This window comes from Myotis brandtii, unplaced genomic scaffold (genome assembly GCF_000412655.1).
Source record: "Myotis brandtii unplaced genomic scaffold, ASM41265v1 scaffold743, whole genome shotgun sequence".
Classification (NCBI taxonomy): Eukaryota; Metazoa; Chordata; class Mammalia; order Chiroptera; family Vespertilionidae; genus Myotis; species Myotis brandtii.
This window is the reverse complement of record NW_005370960.1, coordinates 1105998-1120637: the sequence shown is the minus strand read 5'-3', so window position 1 is coordinate 1120637 and position 14640 is coordinate 1105998. Positions and strand designations below refer to the sequence as shown.

The 14640-nt window shown below is 58.6% G+C and overlaps 1 protein-coding gene across 1 annotated transcript in view; it reads right to left on the bottom strand.

Annotated features, from left to right (window-relative positions):
- Positions 1-14640, bottom strand: part of PKD1L1 (polycystic kidney disease 1 like 1) — a 61575-nt gene that overhangs the window by 34898 nt on the left and 12037 nt on the right. The window contains exons 12-22 of the mRNA XM_014530526.1: positions 13398-13555; positions 11600-11902; positions 10827-10892; positions 7945-8121; positions 6523-6600; positions 5464-5606; positions 4846-4966; positions 4044-4155; positions 1356-1551; positions 457-513; positions 3-64 (exon numbers count right to left, since the gene is read on the bottom strand). Coding sequence (XP_014386012.1) covers positions 3-64; positions 457-513; positions 1356-1551; positions 4044-4155; positions 4846-4966; positions 5464-5606; positions 6523-6600; positions 7945-8121; positions 10827-10892; positions 11600-11902; positions 13398-13555 — 1473 coding nt within the window. The remainder of the gene's footprint in view (positions 1-2; positions 65-456; positions 514-1355; positions 1552-4043; positions 4156-4845; positions 4967-5463; positions 5607-6522; positions 6601-7944; positions 8122-10826; positions 10893-11599; positions 11903-13397; positions 13556-14640) is intronic.

The following is a 14640-nucleotide window of genomic DNA, read 5'->3' as shown; positions in this document are numbered from 1 at the left end:
GCCGGCTGGGGGCCAGCAGCGTGTGCGCGCAGTCGAGGATGAGAAGAGCGCTTGCGAGGCTCATCTGCGTGGAAACAGGCAGGGGTAGAGGCCCCTCAACAGCGCCCACGCCACCTGGCCTGCCCTCTGGGAGGGACACCACACGCCAGGCGGGGAGGACGGGCCAGGTCCGGATCCGGATCGGCACCAACTTCACAAGTGACAGTAACTCCCCAGAGTCTGTCCCCAGACCCGTAACATGACCAGAGGAGAATAACGGCCTCTGCAAGCTAAGCGAGTCCCAGGGAACGTGGCTGGGCCGTTTGCTGCTGGCGGAGGTGACCCACATCGAAACGGTGACCTTCTGCCTGAACCGAACCCGCCTGCGGGTGCTCACGGGGCCCTCACAGGACTCCGGAGCTGCCCGAGGTCCCTGTGAGGGAAGCAGCAGGGACACACCTGGACCAAGGGACTCACCTTGTTGGGGAAGCGCAGCAGGTCCCTCAGCAGGAGGACAGAGTCGGCCGCTTCCTCCTGACCAGGAGAAACGGAAATGACAAGATGACAAGGCAGGGAGTCAGCCGTCAGTCACGGCCGCACGACTCAGCTCGCTGCGCGGAGATGGAGCAGACCCCACGTTTGGGCTCAAAGGGAGGCTGACATGGGAGAGACCATCACCTCGGTCCCACGTTTTCCAGCCTATGTGGCCCCCCTGCCCTGTGCCCCCACCCCATCAGGAAACCCATCAGGAGGGGACCCGAGGGCTCAGGGACCAGAGTACAGCAGGGGGAGCTGGTCCCTGAGCCCCATGGTGACAATGGAGAGTGCCCTTAGATGTGGCTGTTGTTGCCATGGTGACAATGGAGTGTGCCCTTAGATGCTGTTTATTGCCATGGTGACAATGAAGTGTGCCCTTAGATGTGGCTGTTGTTGCCATGGTGACAATGGAGTGTGCCCTTAGATTGGCTGTCCTCGCCATGGTGATGCCATAGTGACGATGGCGTAGATGTGACTATCCTCTGTGACAGTGGCAGGACGGAGGCACAGCCATGCTGGCGAGGACAGTGCCACAGCAGTACGTGGTCGCTGCCCTGGAAGCCACAGAATCGTAAGCCTCACTGCGGTGCCGTTGTTACCAGGCGGGATCGGGTTGGGTTTATATCATTTTCTCCTACGTGGCTGATGTGGGTCTCTAGTAACCAGCCCACTGGTCTGTGAGACGTGTGCACAAGTGAGAGCCACAGCCCCACGTCAGCGTGCAGGCCGGCCCACCAGTCTCATGACTGATGGTACCTCACAGCACGACCACTTGCTAGCGAGCTGACCAGTCTCAGTCCCTGCTGCACAGACAGACCTACAGACACGCTGGGCCATACCTGGTCCTGGGAAGCTAATCTGCAGATTGAGGAAATGAACGCGTCCTGGATTCGGGACCACTGGCCACAGGAGGGGCTCCCGCCCTCCCTAGCCCAGCGACTCAGGACCCCGGTGGTCACGGCGACGTAGTTCCTGATTTCCGTGTCACTGCCCATCTGTTGGAGGGTGGAGAGGCTCCTCAGGCTAGCATTGTACCTGAAGGACACAGAGCAGTTACCATGATCGTCCAACACGTTCAAAATGCTCCGGCCCACCCACCGCAAGTGTGGTATTCACGACAGAAACACTCTGGGGCGGGTCTGTGCAGAGGAAACGGAAAAGACACAGGGAGGAGTCACATCAAATCCTATGAACCTCCTTTATCAGAGCTGAACAGGCCCAAGAGCCACACAGAGTGACACAGACACACGGCAGGTGAAGGGAGTCAGTGCCGAGCTGGTCAGGAGACCCCGACAGCTGCAGGGGCTGGTGGTCCCATAGGCAGAGGTGATGAGCAGCACCCAGACCCACAGAGAGGATGGGATGATGCACATGGCCACGTGCGGTCAGTCCAGGAACATAGGAGTGATTCAGGGTGAAACCAATCTATGAAATGCACCAGGTCAGCAGGCGGAAGCACAAGCCCTCGTGATCATCTCAATGGATCTAGCAGAGCACTGACAAAATCCAACGGCCTTGGTGATAAAATCACCCAAATCCACGAGTGCAGGGCCTTCTCCCACCTGCTCACAGGCATCCGTGGAGAACCTACATCAGCGCCACCCAAAGAGAGGCTGCGGGCGGACTGCCGCCTGCCCAGGCCTGGGGCAGGACCAGGATCTCGGCCTCTGCCACGTCTGCTCAGCGGAAAAAGCAGCAGGAGTGCGCAGCCGAGAGGGAGTGACACCCTCTCTCATCACAGGTGGCACGTCTCATTCACAGAAAACCCCACGGAATATGCTAGAAGCCCACCAGAGCTAGCGAGTGAGTGGAAGGCTGCAGGACACACGATCCACACGCAAGTATCAGTGTACACTATGGAAAACTCCAAATAACTATGAAAACAAGTCCATCTGTAGTAACATCAAAAAGAACAAAATACTTATGATCCATTTAACAAAAAGTTCAACGTTTGTACCCGAAAAATGTAAGATGTGACTGAGGAAAGCAAAGATCTAAGTACGTGGGAAACTGCTCCTGGTTAGAAGGCTCATGTTGCCAAGGCAGCAATGTTCCCAAGGTGACATCCAGGCTCCGGGCAACCCATCAACAGCCCAGGGGCTTGTTGGTAGAAACGGACCAACTATTAACCAGGAGGCTCAGAGTAACCACAACAACGCTGAAGACGCAGACTCAGCTGCGGGTTCATGCTCCCCATTTCAAAGGTTACTTCGCACTCAGCAGTTGGACAGTGTGGTCCTGGTGTAAGAGAGACTTGAAGGTCAATGGAATAGCATTGACAGCCCAGAAATAGACACTAACGCTTGTGGCCCACTGAATTCTGACAAAGGGACGAAGACAGTTCGGGGGAGGGCACCTTTCCGGCCTGTGGAGCTGGGACACTGCTTGGCTACGTGCAGAAGCGCAGGCCTGGAGCCTGCCTCGCACCACACGCCCCAGCTCCAAGGCTCAGCTCCGTGAGTGAGACCGCGAGGCTCTCAGAAGAGGGCAGGAGTGACCTTCCTGGCCGGGGGTGGGTGGTAATTTCTTAAATGCACCAAAAGCACCAGCAGTAAGAGAACAGGTTGGACTTCATCAAACTTAAAACTTTTGTGCGTCCGTGACACCACATGGAAGAAAAAACCCAACTCGCGGCGGGAGAAATGTGCACAAGTCACTTCCCTGACGAGGGACGTCGCCAGAACATGAGGGACTCGCAGCCTCAGTCATGGAGAGACAGCCTGTGAAGACCACGGTGTCAGAACAGACAGCGATGGTTCAAAGCCCGTGGACAGATGCCAGCACCGTCCGTCACCAGGGCCAGGCACAGAGCAAGCTGGTGGGCACGACGCGGGACCCACAGGTACATGAGCAGCCGCTTGGGAAAACAGTCTGGCAGGACCTCACAATGGTCAACACAGCATCACTGTGAGACCCGGCAACCACAGCCAGGAATCCGCATGAGACAGGAAGACACGTCCACATCTACGCTCACAACAGCACCGTTCGCACCTGCCATCAGCTGATGATGGAGAAAAACCGTGGCGCATCCACGACAAACTGTCATTCAGTCATGAAGAGGAATGAGGTCTGGCAACAAGGCTGCACCTCACACACGAAACAGGAAGTGAGTCCAGGAAGCCAGTCACAGAAGACCACCTGGGGCATCACCCCAGGGACATAAAAGGTCCAGAATCAGCCAATCTGGGGACAGAAGTGGGCTCTCAGATGAGATCCAGGGCTGGGGCTGGAGGGAGGAAGCTGGGTGGGGGCAGGGATGGGACCAACGAGAACAAGGACTGCGGGATCGATGAAATGTCCTCGTCTGGCAACTATAAATGTAGGAAACCCAAGGATGTGTGCACTGCAGACAGGCGAACCCCATGGTATACTCGTGACACCCCATGAAGAGTGAGCTGTGCGAAGAAAGACGACGAGCGGTACAGCCCCAGAGCGCAAGCGGGAAGCCCGCGCAGACGTCGGGGACTGGGCTGCAGGCGCCACCAAGTACTCCACGGAGGCGGCTGGGGACACAGAGCCTCACTCACACATCCTCGCCGGGGCAGCGGTCCCCATGGAGACGGGGCAGCACAGTCACGGCCACGGCACAGGGCTGCGTCTGGGAGCCGTCACCATCGGTGATCACAGTGGACACCAGGACTGGAAGGGACAAGCAGAGGTCAGCGGCCTGTGTCGGCAGAGAAACTTCTTCAAACGCAATTGCAAGGGAGAGACGGAGCCCAGAGGACCAGTCCCGACACCACGGGCCCACCTGTGTGCTGGGTGCTGACGGGACCCCCAGGAGGCAGAGCTGAGGCGACTCCACACGGAACAGGGCAGGGCGGGGAGTGCGTGCATAGCCGGGAGGGAAGCAGCCCGCAAAATGTGGTGGGGGCAGGCAGCCGTCGTGCGGAGGGTCAGGAAATGAGTCATGGCTCACACGCTCACTCCCTGTTACTGGCCTGCACTGTGTACCCGCGGCAGCAAATGCCATGGTGACCAGGACCGCCCGTCTCACCCTCCCTGCCTACTCAGGACTACAGTCAAGTTAAAAACGTGGTGAGTGCCGAGCGGGCAAGGCCAGTGAGGGGTCCGCAGACCCCGAGGTGCAGGTCCAGGCTGGTACTGCTGGAACCAGGGCCGAGGGAGGGCAGGGCTACGGCAGGTCCAGACGAAGGCGTGGAGAACCCCACTGAAGTCATTTATGCACAGACATGGGCAGGGCAGGAAGCGGCTTTTTGGGGACTTGGGAACTCCTTCTTGTGACAGGGCCAGGGTTTGTGGTGGGGGCCCTGCTGGGGAGGCGGAGCTGAGTCCTGCCCACCATCTGTCTGTCTGTCCAGGACTCACCTTGATAACCGTCCACGGGCTCCCCAGCTGGCAGTGCAAAGTAGTGCTGGGTGTCTGCCCCACGGTACAGGGTGTACTTGGAGGCGTTTCCTATCTGGTAACCAAACTCATAGCGGAAGTCCTGCGATCCGTTCCATAGTGAAGGAAAGAGCACAGGTGAGCAAACAGCATTACCCCCAGTAAGTCCTCACACCCCGTCCTCACCCACCCGAGGTCAGGCACAGATGGGCTGGGGCAGGTACACGCGATTGTGTCTGTCACTCGCGGCCGTGGGCCCTCCTGGCCGGGACCTGGGACAGTCACAGATGCACAGAGTGGGGGGGATGAGGCTGCACCTCTGCTTCCCTCTGGGGGACACAACACATGGGCGATGGGACAGGGCATTTGTGGGAAACCCCCTCAGCCAGGTAGGAGTGGTGAGTAGGGGAGGAGCAGGTAGGAGTGGTGAGTAGGGGAGGAGCAGGTAGGAGTGGTGAGTAGGGGAGGGGCAGGTAGGGGGGGGGGGTAGGGGGGGGGAGGGGGGGGGGGGGGGATGGAGGGAGTCCAACACAACATGGGGCAGGAGGACGCTCGCACCCCCAGCGTTTCATCAGAGGCAGACGGGGTCTGCGTGCTCACCGGTCTCCCCGACGTGCAGAAGACGCTGAAGACAGTGTCTGCCTCGAGGCCGCGGTGGGGCTGCACCTGGCAGGCCACGTCCCGCGGAGCCTGGTTGATGGTCACATACAGCTGAGCCTTCCCTAGAAAGCTGTGCCCCGAAGCTGCAGAGAGAGGGGGTGACACCTGCATGCTGGGAACCAAAGGCAGGCCCGGAGGTTCCCAAAGCGCAGACTGTGTGGCCCCCAGATCTGCGGCTTTGGCGTTGCTGTGACCTTGACAGACCGCGACCCCGGGGCCACCCCAACCTGCTGGGTCAGACCCAGAGGGGCCAGCAATCTGCACCAGCGCCTGCCTCAGGGGACACTGGGCCCGGGACCCCTGCCATGAGGCACCCACTGATGCAGTACCATTTGGGTGCTCGCTCGCTGGGGCAGCCGTGCCCGAGGCCCTGAGAGATTGGTGGACAGACGAGACCTGGGAGCCAGACAACAGCCTCGCAGGCAGAATCCACCCCCAGCAAACCAGACCCTCCATTCCCGCTGTGTGCAGCCCTGTCTGGAACACGCAAGTATCGCTGCTGACTCTACAGACAGGGTTTATATTTGGCTTCTATAAGCTGCACTGATACTGTAAATGTTTCCTGTGATGCCACACAGCATTCAAAATCAATGTCGTAAATAAGTATAGTAGAGTGGGGCCTTGACTTACGAGTGTCCCGACTAACGAGTTTTTTGAGATACCAGCTGTCTCTCGGCCGATTTTTTGCATTGAGTTGATAGAGTAATTTGAGTTAATGAGCTCGGTCTCGGAACGAATTAAACTCGTAAGTCAAGGCCCCACTGTATTCTCTAAACTGCGTAACGATTGTTTCCCAATGACTAAACATTTCATTTTCCATTACCCTGAAATGATAATTCTCATGCATAAAGTTGTTTTTTACTTTCGATGTCTTTTTCTTGAAATAAATTACAGGCACGAGTTACATGTGTTAAATTGTGTAAAACTCTGAGGACGCTGACTCTCATCCTAACAGCAGGCACGCGGCTCGGCTCCCCGCCAGGCCCCGGGGCCACCTACCCACCGCTGCCTGCAGGACGTATGTCTCTCCAGGGCGCAGTGAGTACGGCTTCACTGTCACCGTCTGTCCCGTGATCCCTGCGGAAAAGGAGGGGCGGGGACCACTCGTCAGGGCACCCCAAAGGCAGCAGCTCAGACACACCCTTCCTCGGCCACTGCAGCCGAAGGAGGCAGAGGTCCCATTGACCCTGCTCGTCTCACCCGGAAATGCCACGTCTGTTCGTTACCTCCGGCCCCTTATTACGAAGCACGAGGCTCATCTCTGCTCCCACTCAACAGAGTCAAACGGAGCCCAGTCCAGGGGCCGGTCAGAAAGGCCCTCACCTCCCAGGAAGGAGAGAACTCTGGGAAGAACGCTGTCCATGTATTTTGAGGAGGCCCCTAAACCAAGTGGGTCCCTTTCAAACGACATCCTAGTACAGTGGTCGGCAAACTGCGGCTCACGAGCCACATGCGGCTCTTTGGCCCCTTGAGTGTGGCTCTTCCTAAGCCTTAGGAGAACCCTAATTAAGTTAATAACAGGCTGAGACAAGTAAAACCTCAGGGATTCGGATGGCCTTGACCGCACTGACCCCCTACCCCGTCCAGCCTGGACCTGCTGGCATCCTGGATCCAAGCGATGGTTTTAGTTAAATGTGTGTGTCCGCACTGTAGTCCTTTCCCCAGACCCTGGGTCCTCATGGTCATGAGTTCAGCTTCTTCCCAACCCCCTAGCAGTGGTCGGCAAACTGCGGCTCATGAGCCACATGCGGCTCTTTGGCCCCTTGAGTGTGGCTCTTCCTAAGCCTTAGGAGTACCCTAATTAAGTTAATAACAGTGTACCTACCTATATAGTTTAAGTTTAAAAAATTTGGCTCTCAAAAGAGAAATTTCAATCGTTGTCCTGTTGATATTGGCTCTGTTGACTGATGAGTTTGCCGACCACTGGCCTAGTGTCTGCAGGAGCGGGAGGGACTCCTGGACCCGAGCGAGCTGTTGACCATGGGGCCCGAAATCTCAAAGAAAGAGGCTCACTCAGCCGCGCCATGCTCCTCGGGCAGCGTCCTGCACTCAGTCTGCAGGCCCGGGGCCCACACCCCAGCAGGCGCACCCACACCCTGGGAGGTGCACACACACCCTGGGAGGTGCACACACAACCTGGGAGGTGCACACACACCCCGGCAGGCATACAGGATGCGTGCACGAGGGGGCGGCACTGTCCTCTGTGCCTGTGCCTGCTCAGCAGCCTCTTCCCCTTACTTTGCAAAAGGGGGGACACCCGCAGGCCTGTGGCCACTGAGGGACGAGCACAACTAAAGAGGCATCGTGACCCCCAGTCTGTCTCTAGTCCAAGGAGAAGGCACAGGAGAAATGGGGGGAGGGGGAGGCTGGTGTCGGAACCTCTGCAACCTCTAAGATTCCAGGGCAGAGGGGCGCTCATACCGGACGTGGTGTAGCCCTGAAAAACAGCTCGGCTCACGGGGGACTTGGGCCAGTCGACCAGGAGTGCAGGCCGGGCACTGGCGGTCGGGAGGAAGGGGCCCACCAGGTTATCCCCATCCCCACGGCTCTCGTCCTCATTGGCACCGGGTCCCAACGCTGAGAGGTGCATGCTGGTCCCTAGGAGACACGCCAGGTCAGGGATGGCTGAGATAAAGGTGGCCATGGTTCCCTTAAAGTGCTAGTGGTTCAAGGGTGAGATCAGTGCTGCCCACTCTCTCGGGACCTGCTTGTCTAAACGTCTCCGACGGCACATAGGACGAATGTCACCCCGCACGATCAGTGGCTCTGTGGCATTTCCTCAGCTCACATGTGCTCGGGCCACGGAGCCAGGAGTGAGCCTACAGGAAACACCACAGCAGACGGAGCGGGCCCTGCCATGTGGACGTCTAGGGGAGGGTGTCGGGAAACACTCGAGGAAACACACCACGAGCAGAGGGAAGCCGGTGATGGAAGTGCCCTGGGGAGACAGAGCAGGCGCACGGAGGGGCTGGGACGGGCTGTTCTAGGGCTGGGTGGGCAGCCCGGGGGAGAGGCTCAGACAGAGGGAATGGGCTTTAGAAAAAGCTGCTCAGGGAGGGTCTGGGTATGGCCGGAGGGGGAGCAGGAAAGAAGAGAGGAGACCTCAGCTCCCTCCGTCGTCCCCCGTGTGGGGCCGGGAGGCAGGCCTGGCGTGCTGGGCCGGGCTGGGTGTGTGAGGTGACGGGGCCTCGGGCCCGGGCAGAGAGACAGTGTCTGCCTGTCCAGCGGGGGGGGAGGGGGCCGGGCTGGCTCAGGGAACGCCGACTTCGGACTCCAAACAAATGCCGTTAAACAAGGTGAAATGATAAAGTGGATCCATGCTGGGGTTAGAAGGACTGAACCATCAGGAGGAGGGACTTGTGGACGCAGGCCTTTCCCTCATTCAGCGTTATTTATGAAGCGCTGCTGGGAGTGTGAAGTGAGCCCCTCACGGGCCTGGGGGAGCAGAAGGAGCGTGGGGTGGCCAGAGGAACCAGCATCCAGGCAGATCAGGAGGACGGCCACAGAGCACAGCACAGTGAGTCGTAAACAAAGGGCTCACTGACCACCCATCGGGTCATGCGGTAGACAGGTCACTCTCACTCACTCATTATTCATTCAACAAACGAACTGTTCACGGTCGTGCATCTATTAAGCATTGTTCATGGGCTGGAGGAACCACTCCCTCCTGGTCATGCGTTGTCAGCGAGAACATGCCCACTGAGGGCCAATACAAGTGTACAGCTGCCTTGGAACCTTCCCTTCCCAGACAAGAGAGAGCTAAAGGAGTTCGTCGCCAACAAACCGGTATTACAAGAAACTTAAAGGAACTTCTTTAAAAGAAGAAGGGGGAAAAAGATCAAAACTATAAATAATAAAATGGCGGAAATCACATGTCTGTCAGCAATCACTAGGTGTACACAGATTAAATGCTCCGACCAAAAGATGTAGGATGGTGAATGGACAAGAAAGCAAGACCCTCACATGTGCTGCCTATAAGAGACCCACTCAGACCCACAGGTGCAGGCTGGGAGTGGAGGGTGGAAAAGATATTTCATGGAAATGGGAACTTGAAAGGCGGGGCAGCAGTAACTATACCAGGACATTTAAAATGAAGGCTATACCACGAGATAGAGAAGGACCAGCAACTCTACTTCTGGGTGCTTATCTGAAGAAGCCCAAACACTATTCAAAGAGACGTGTTCACTCCTGTGGTCACTGCAGTGTTTCTACAGGAGCCAAGGCATGCACGCAACTGAGTGCCCAGCAGTAGACGCGCATATAGGATGGAATATGACTCGGCCGTAGGAAAGGGTGAAATCTTGCCATTTGTGACAGCATGGAGGGACCTCAAGGGTACTGTGTTGAGTGAAATAAGTCAGACAGAGAAAGATAAATACCATATAATTTAAATTATATGTGGAATCTAAAAAAACAAATGAACAGAAAGACTCATAGATACAGAGAACATACTGGTGGTTGCCAGAGGGGAGTGGTTGGGGGATGGGTGAAGAAGGTGAAGGGATTGAGAAGCACAGATTGGCCCTGGCCGGTGTGGCTCAGTGGATAGAGCATCGGCCTGTGGACTCAAGAGTCCCGGGTTTGATTCCGGTCAAGGGCACATGCCCAGGTTGTGGGCTCTATCCCCAGTGGGGGCATGTAGGAGGCAGCCGATCAATGATTCTCTCTCATCATTGATGTTTCTATCTCTCTCCCTTTCCCTTCCTCTCTGAAATAAATAAAAATATATTTTTAAAAAAGAGAAGCACAGATTGCCTGTTACAAAATAGTCATGGGGCTATGAAGTATACAGCACAGGGAATATAGTCAATAGTATTGTAATAGCTATGAATGGTGCCGGGTGGGTACTGGAAATATCAGGGGGACCACTTAGTAAAATATATAAATGTCTAATCACTATGGTGTACACCTGAAATTCATGTCATATCCTCTGTCAACTAAAATGGAAAAATAAAAATTATTTTAAAACAAGAAACATGCCTTGCAGAGCAGAGTAGAGAGACAGAAAGAGCCCGAGGACAGTGGGGTGGGGGTACACACTCTGGGCTGGGGAGAGGCGGTGACAAGAGGAATCAGAGCCGCCCGGGAAGGGGAAGCTGTGAGGTGAGGCCTGGGAGGAGCGCCGAGGGAGGCCTGTTGGCAGATGCCGCCCATGTCCGAGGACGGGAGAGGGGCAGTGTCTGGGCCTGGGCTCCCCAGCAGGTGAGCTAGAAACGGCCAGACCGTGCCACCCAAAGGAGCGCAGACGGCCCTCGGCCTTGGAGCACTGGGAGGGGTGTGGGTTCAGAGGAGAGCAGACTCACAGGCAGCCGGCTGCCGTCCTCTCGAGGGCACCGCTTCTTGGACGTCACTGTAATAGGCCTCAAAGTCTGCGTGAAGGACAGAATGAGAGCGTTTCCCGTAAACCAGGCTCCCCTGAAACACACAGGACCCCGAGGGAGCACACATGTCGCCCTGGGCCACCTCAGGGCCCCAGCCCTGCTCTGTGGGCACAAAACCCCCAGAGGCCATGCCCGGCACATGGGACAGTGGGGAGGCAGTCACTGTCCCTGCTCCCCCAGCGAGTAGGGCTCCGTGTGGTTAGTTGGGGGGATGCCGAGGCCCAGAACTGTCCTCCAGGGGCCTCACTCTTGTCTCCCATGGGAGACACCAACAGGAGTGTCCGGCTGCCACTGTCACCTTTCTGTCCCCAGGCACTTCCCTCCTACACTTGAGGGGTTCATGGAGGCTCTCCCACCAACGACCCCAAGGCTGGGACTCTGGGGTGCAGGCCTTTGCCAGGGCACAGGACCATGACCCTGAGCGGCCACGCTGGATGGCGTCAGGGAGGGACAGGAGGGGCAGAGCCTGGATCACTGACAAGGAATGCCTCTCACCTTCTAGGCACCGAAATAGCTCCTGTCCCACCTGAAAGCGGGGACACCAGGCACCCGTGGTCATTGGGGAGGAAGGATGAGGAGGTGGTGTGGGCAGAGCCTGGCTCAGTCGACGCTCCCAGGTCCCGTCAGAGACGAACACCAGGCCGGGAGGGCACCTCCAGGGCGAGGGCAGGTACCAGTGAGGGGACAGCACTTACCAGGGGGGTGAGGGGTTGGGCTCCCCGGGGACCCCTCGTCCCAGGGATCCCCTTCTGGGGCCGCAGGGTCACCAGCAGCGGGAACTTGGGGTGCGGGGACCGTGGACTCCGCAGAGGCTCTCCCCGTGGCTGAGAGGTCAGCCCAGCCCAGGGTCCAGGGCCATGGCTCCCGTGTGAACGGCACAGGCGTGGAGTGGGGCTCTGCCCTGCGTGGCCCCAGGGACCGTGGGTAGGACTCGGAAAGCTTCGACACAGACCCCAATCCTGAGGAGCCCAGAAGCCCCACGGTTCTGCAAAAGGGAACTTGAACACAGAAGACATTTGGTTTCTCTACGTGTACAGATTCCACGAGCATGTTCTGTCCTGAACAACCCACCATGTGAAACTGCACCTAGAGGTGTCGCGGGGCAGCCCGGCTGCTGGGAGGCCGGCCCGTCCGTCTCCCCTGGGTTCGCCTCCCGCAGGCCTGGGCTAACAAGAGGGCCACTGAGAGGGCCCGCCACACGCTCTGCACCCCACTGGGGTGTTCACAAGGACGCTAGAAACTTCGGGGCACATGGAGCCTCTCCTGACCCGCATTCACCTGTCCATGCCGCAGAGTGCCGCAGGACTTAGGAAACAGGGTCAAGAACAAGGAACAACTTTGCAAGGACGTGGAAGCAGAGCCCACAGCCATGTCAGCATCCCTGTCGCCACGTGAGTCAGATTCTGTGAGGACAGGGCTGGGCCACACCCGAGAGGACGAGTGCCGGCCCTGGAGAAAGTGCAGCCACGCGGTGACCCCGCGCCCTGGGACACTGAGCACAGGCTTGGCTTCAGACCCACACGGTCACCGGCCAGATGGCACGCGACCCTCCGTGTCATCCTGTTCCTTCAACACGGGGCCACTGCCAGTGTGTAAGCTTCCCGTGGCGCCAAGGAAGCATAAACACGTGAGGCGTGTGGGCGGCACCGCCCTGCTGAGGGCCGCGAAGCCAGCCCAGAACATACCCCTCCGCTGTCCGGTCCACGTGGCCCCGGCACGACATCACCCCCGGCCCAAAGCCAGGAGCCTGCCACCCACAGGCCACTCCCGCCACCAGGGCTGTGTTCCCACATGTGACTTCTCGGGATTTCACCTCCTTGCAAAGTCTTAGGACCCACATTTTCCACCCAAGAAAAGAGTCTCAGAGCAGTGCTCCCATCACAGCCGGTGTGCGGAGGGAGGACCACCTTCCACGGCTCCTCTGCTGGACCCACGTGTGGCCCCGAGGACAGCAGGAGGGGAGGGACAATGGCCCCAGAAGAGTGGCGGGGGCGTGTGCTATTTCAAAGCGCTCAGTGCGTTTGTCACCCAGAGAGCTGCCCCAGCGGGTACGACACAGCCCCGCTGCCCCCAGGCTGAGAGCAGCAGCTGAGGCTCGTCGTCTCGGCTGTCACCACCACCCACCCAAGTGTGAAGCCAGGAGGGACTGGGGACGAATAGCTCATGGCCAAGAATAGACACGTTGGGTCAAACCAATTAGATCTCACACATTTTAGCAATCTCAAAATAACTGCTCAGCCAACAAAGCCAAGCATCGCATGCCCTCACTGGCTCGGCTCAGCGGGTAGAGCATCAGCCCGTGGACTGAAGGAGTCCAGGTTTGATTCTGGTCAAGGGCACATACCTCGGTTGCAGGCTCAATCCCCAGCCCAGGTCAGGTGCTTGCAGGAGGCAACCAGTCTCTCTCACATCCATGTTTCTCTCGGTCTCTCCCTCTCCCTTCCACTCTCTCTCTCTCTAAAAAAATAAAATGAAAAGGAAGCTGGTCTGTACCTTCCTCTTTGTCCCTTCCTGTCGCGTTGACCAAAAAGAGGTCCCAGGAGTAAGAGAGGGCCGCCTCCCCGCAGTCTTCACAAGCCGCCCGCAGCGAAAGCTCCTCGTTCCAGTTCACAGGGATGCCTCGGAATGTCTCCCAGGAGATGTGCACACGCCTGCAACGTGCAAACCAGGCCGGAGCTCCAGAAAACAGGGTGAGACGCTCTGGCAGCATTTTCCAGGTCAGGTCTGTTCAGATCACCTGGTCCCAGGGGCCGACGCACCACCTCACCCCACCGCTCAGGGAGGCTGAGCGCTTCCCCCAGGAAGCCTCTGGAGCTCGCCCAGCGCGGGCTGTGACCACGAGGTGTTTTTATACAAGTAACTGCCCAGACCCCCTGCAGGGTCCAGGGACGGAGGCTGCCTGCCCGGTGTCCCGCGGAGCTGAGGGCACTAGGCGGCACCCACCCCCGCCCACCGGAGGCCAGAGCAGCTGTGGCACACGCCGACCTGCGTTCAGGGTCTGGGGCTGGGCGTGGCCCTGCCCACCTGCCTTCAGGGGCTGGGGCTGGGCGTGGCCCTCGGTGCCCGTGGCCTCCGTGACGTCACACTCAGCTGACAGGTGCCTCCCCCCTGTGGGCCCACGGTGCCCAGTGGTGCCTGGAGGCCAAGACAGAGGCCCCGAGGCACTCAGCCTTGCCTCGGAATGTCTCCCAGGAGATGTGCACACGCCTGCAACATGCAAACCAGGCCGGAGCTCCAGAAAACAGGGTGAGACGCTCTGGCAGCATTTTCCAGGTCAGGTCTGTTCAGATCACCTGGTCCCAGGGGCCGACGCACCACCTCACCCCACCGCTCAGGGAGGCTGAGCGCTTCCCCCAGGAAGCCTCTGGAGCTCGCCCAGCGCGGGCTGTGACCACGAGGTGTTTTTATACAAGTAACTGCCCAGACCCCCTGCAGGGTCCAGGGACGGAGGCTGCCTGCCCGGTGTCCCGCGGAGCTGAGGGCACTAGGCGGCACCCACCCCCGCCCACCAGGAGGCCAGAGCAGCTGTGGCACACGCCGACCTGCGTTCAGGGTCTGGGGCTGGGCGTGGCCCTCGGTGCCCGTGGCCTCCGTGACGTCACACTCAGCTGACAGGTGCCTCCCCCCTGTGGGCCCACGGTGCCCAGTGGTGCCTGGAGGCCAAGACAGAGGCCCCGAGGCACTCAGCCTCTGTGCGCGTGGGAGACGGGCTCAGACACCGACAAACCCACTGTGC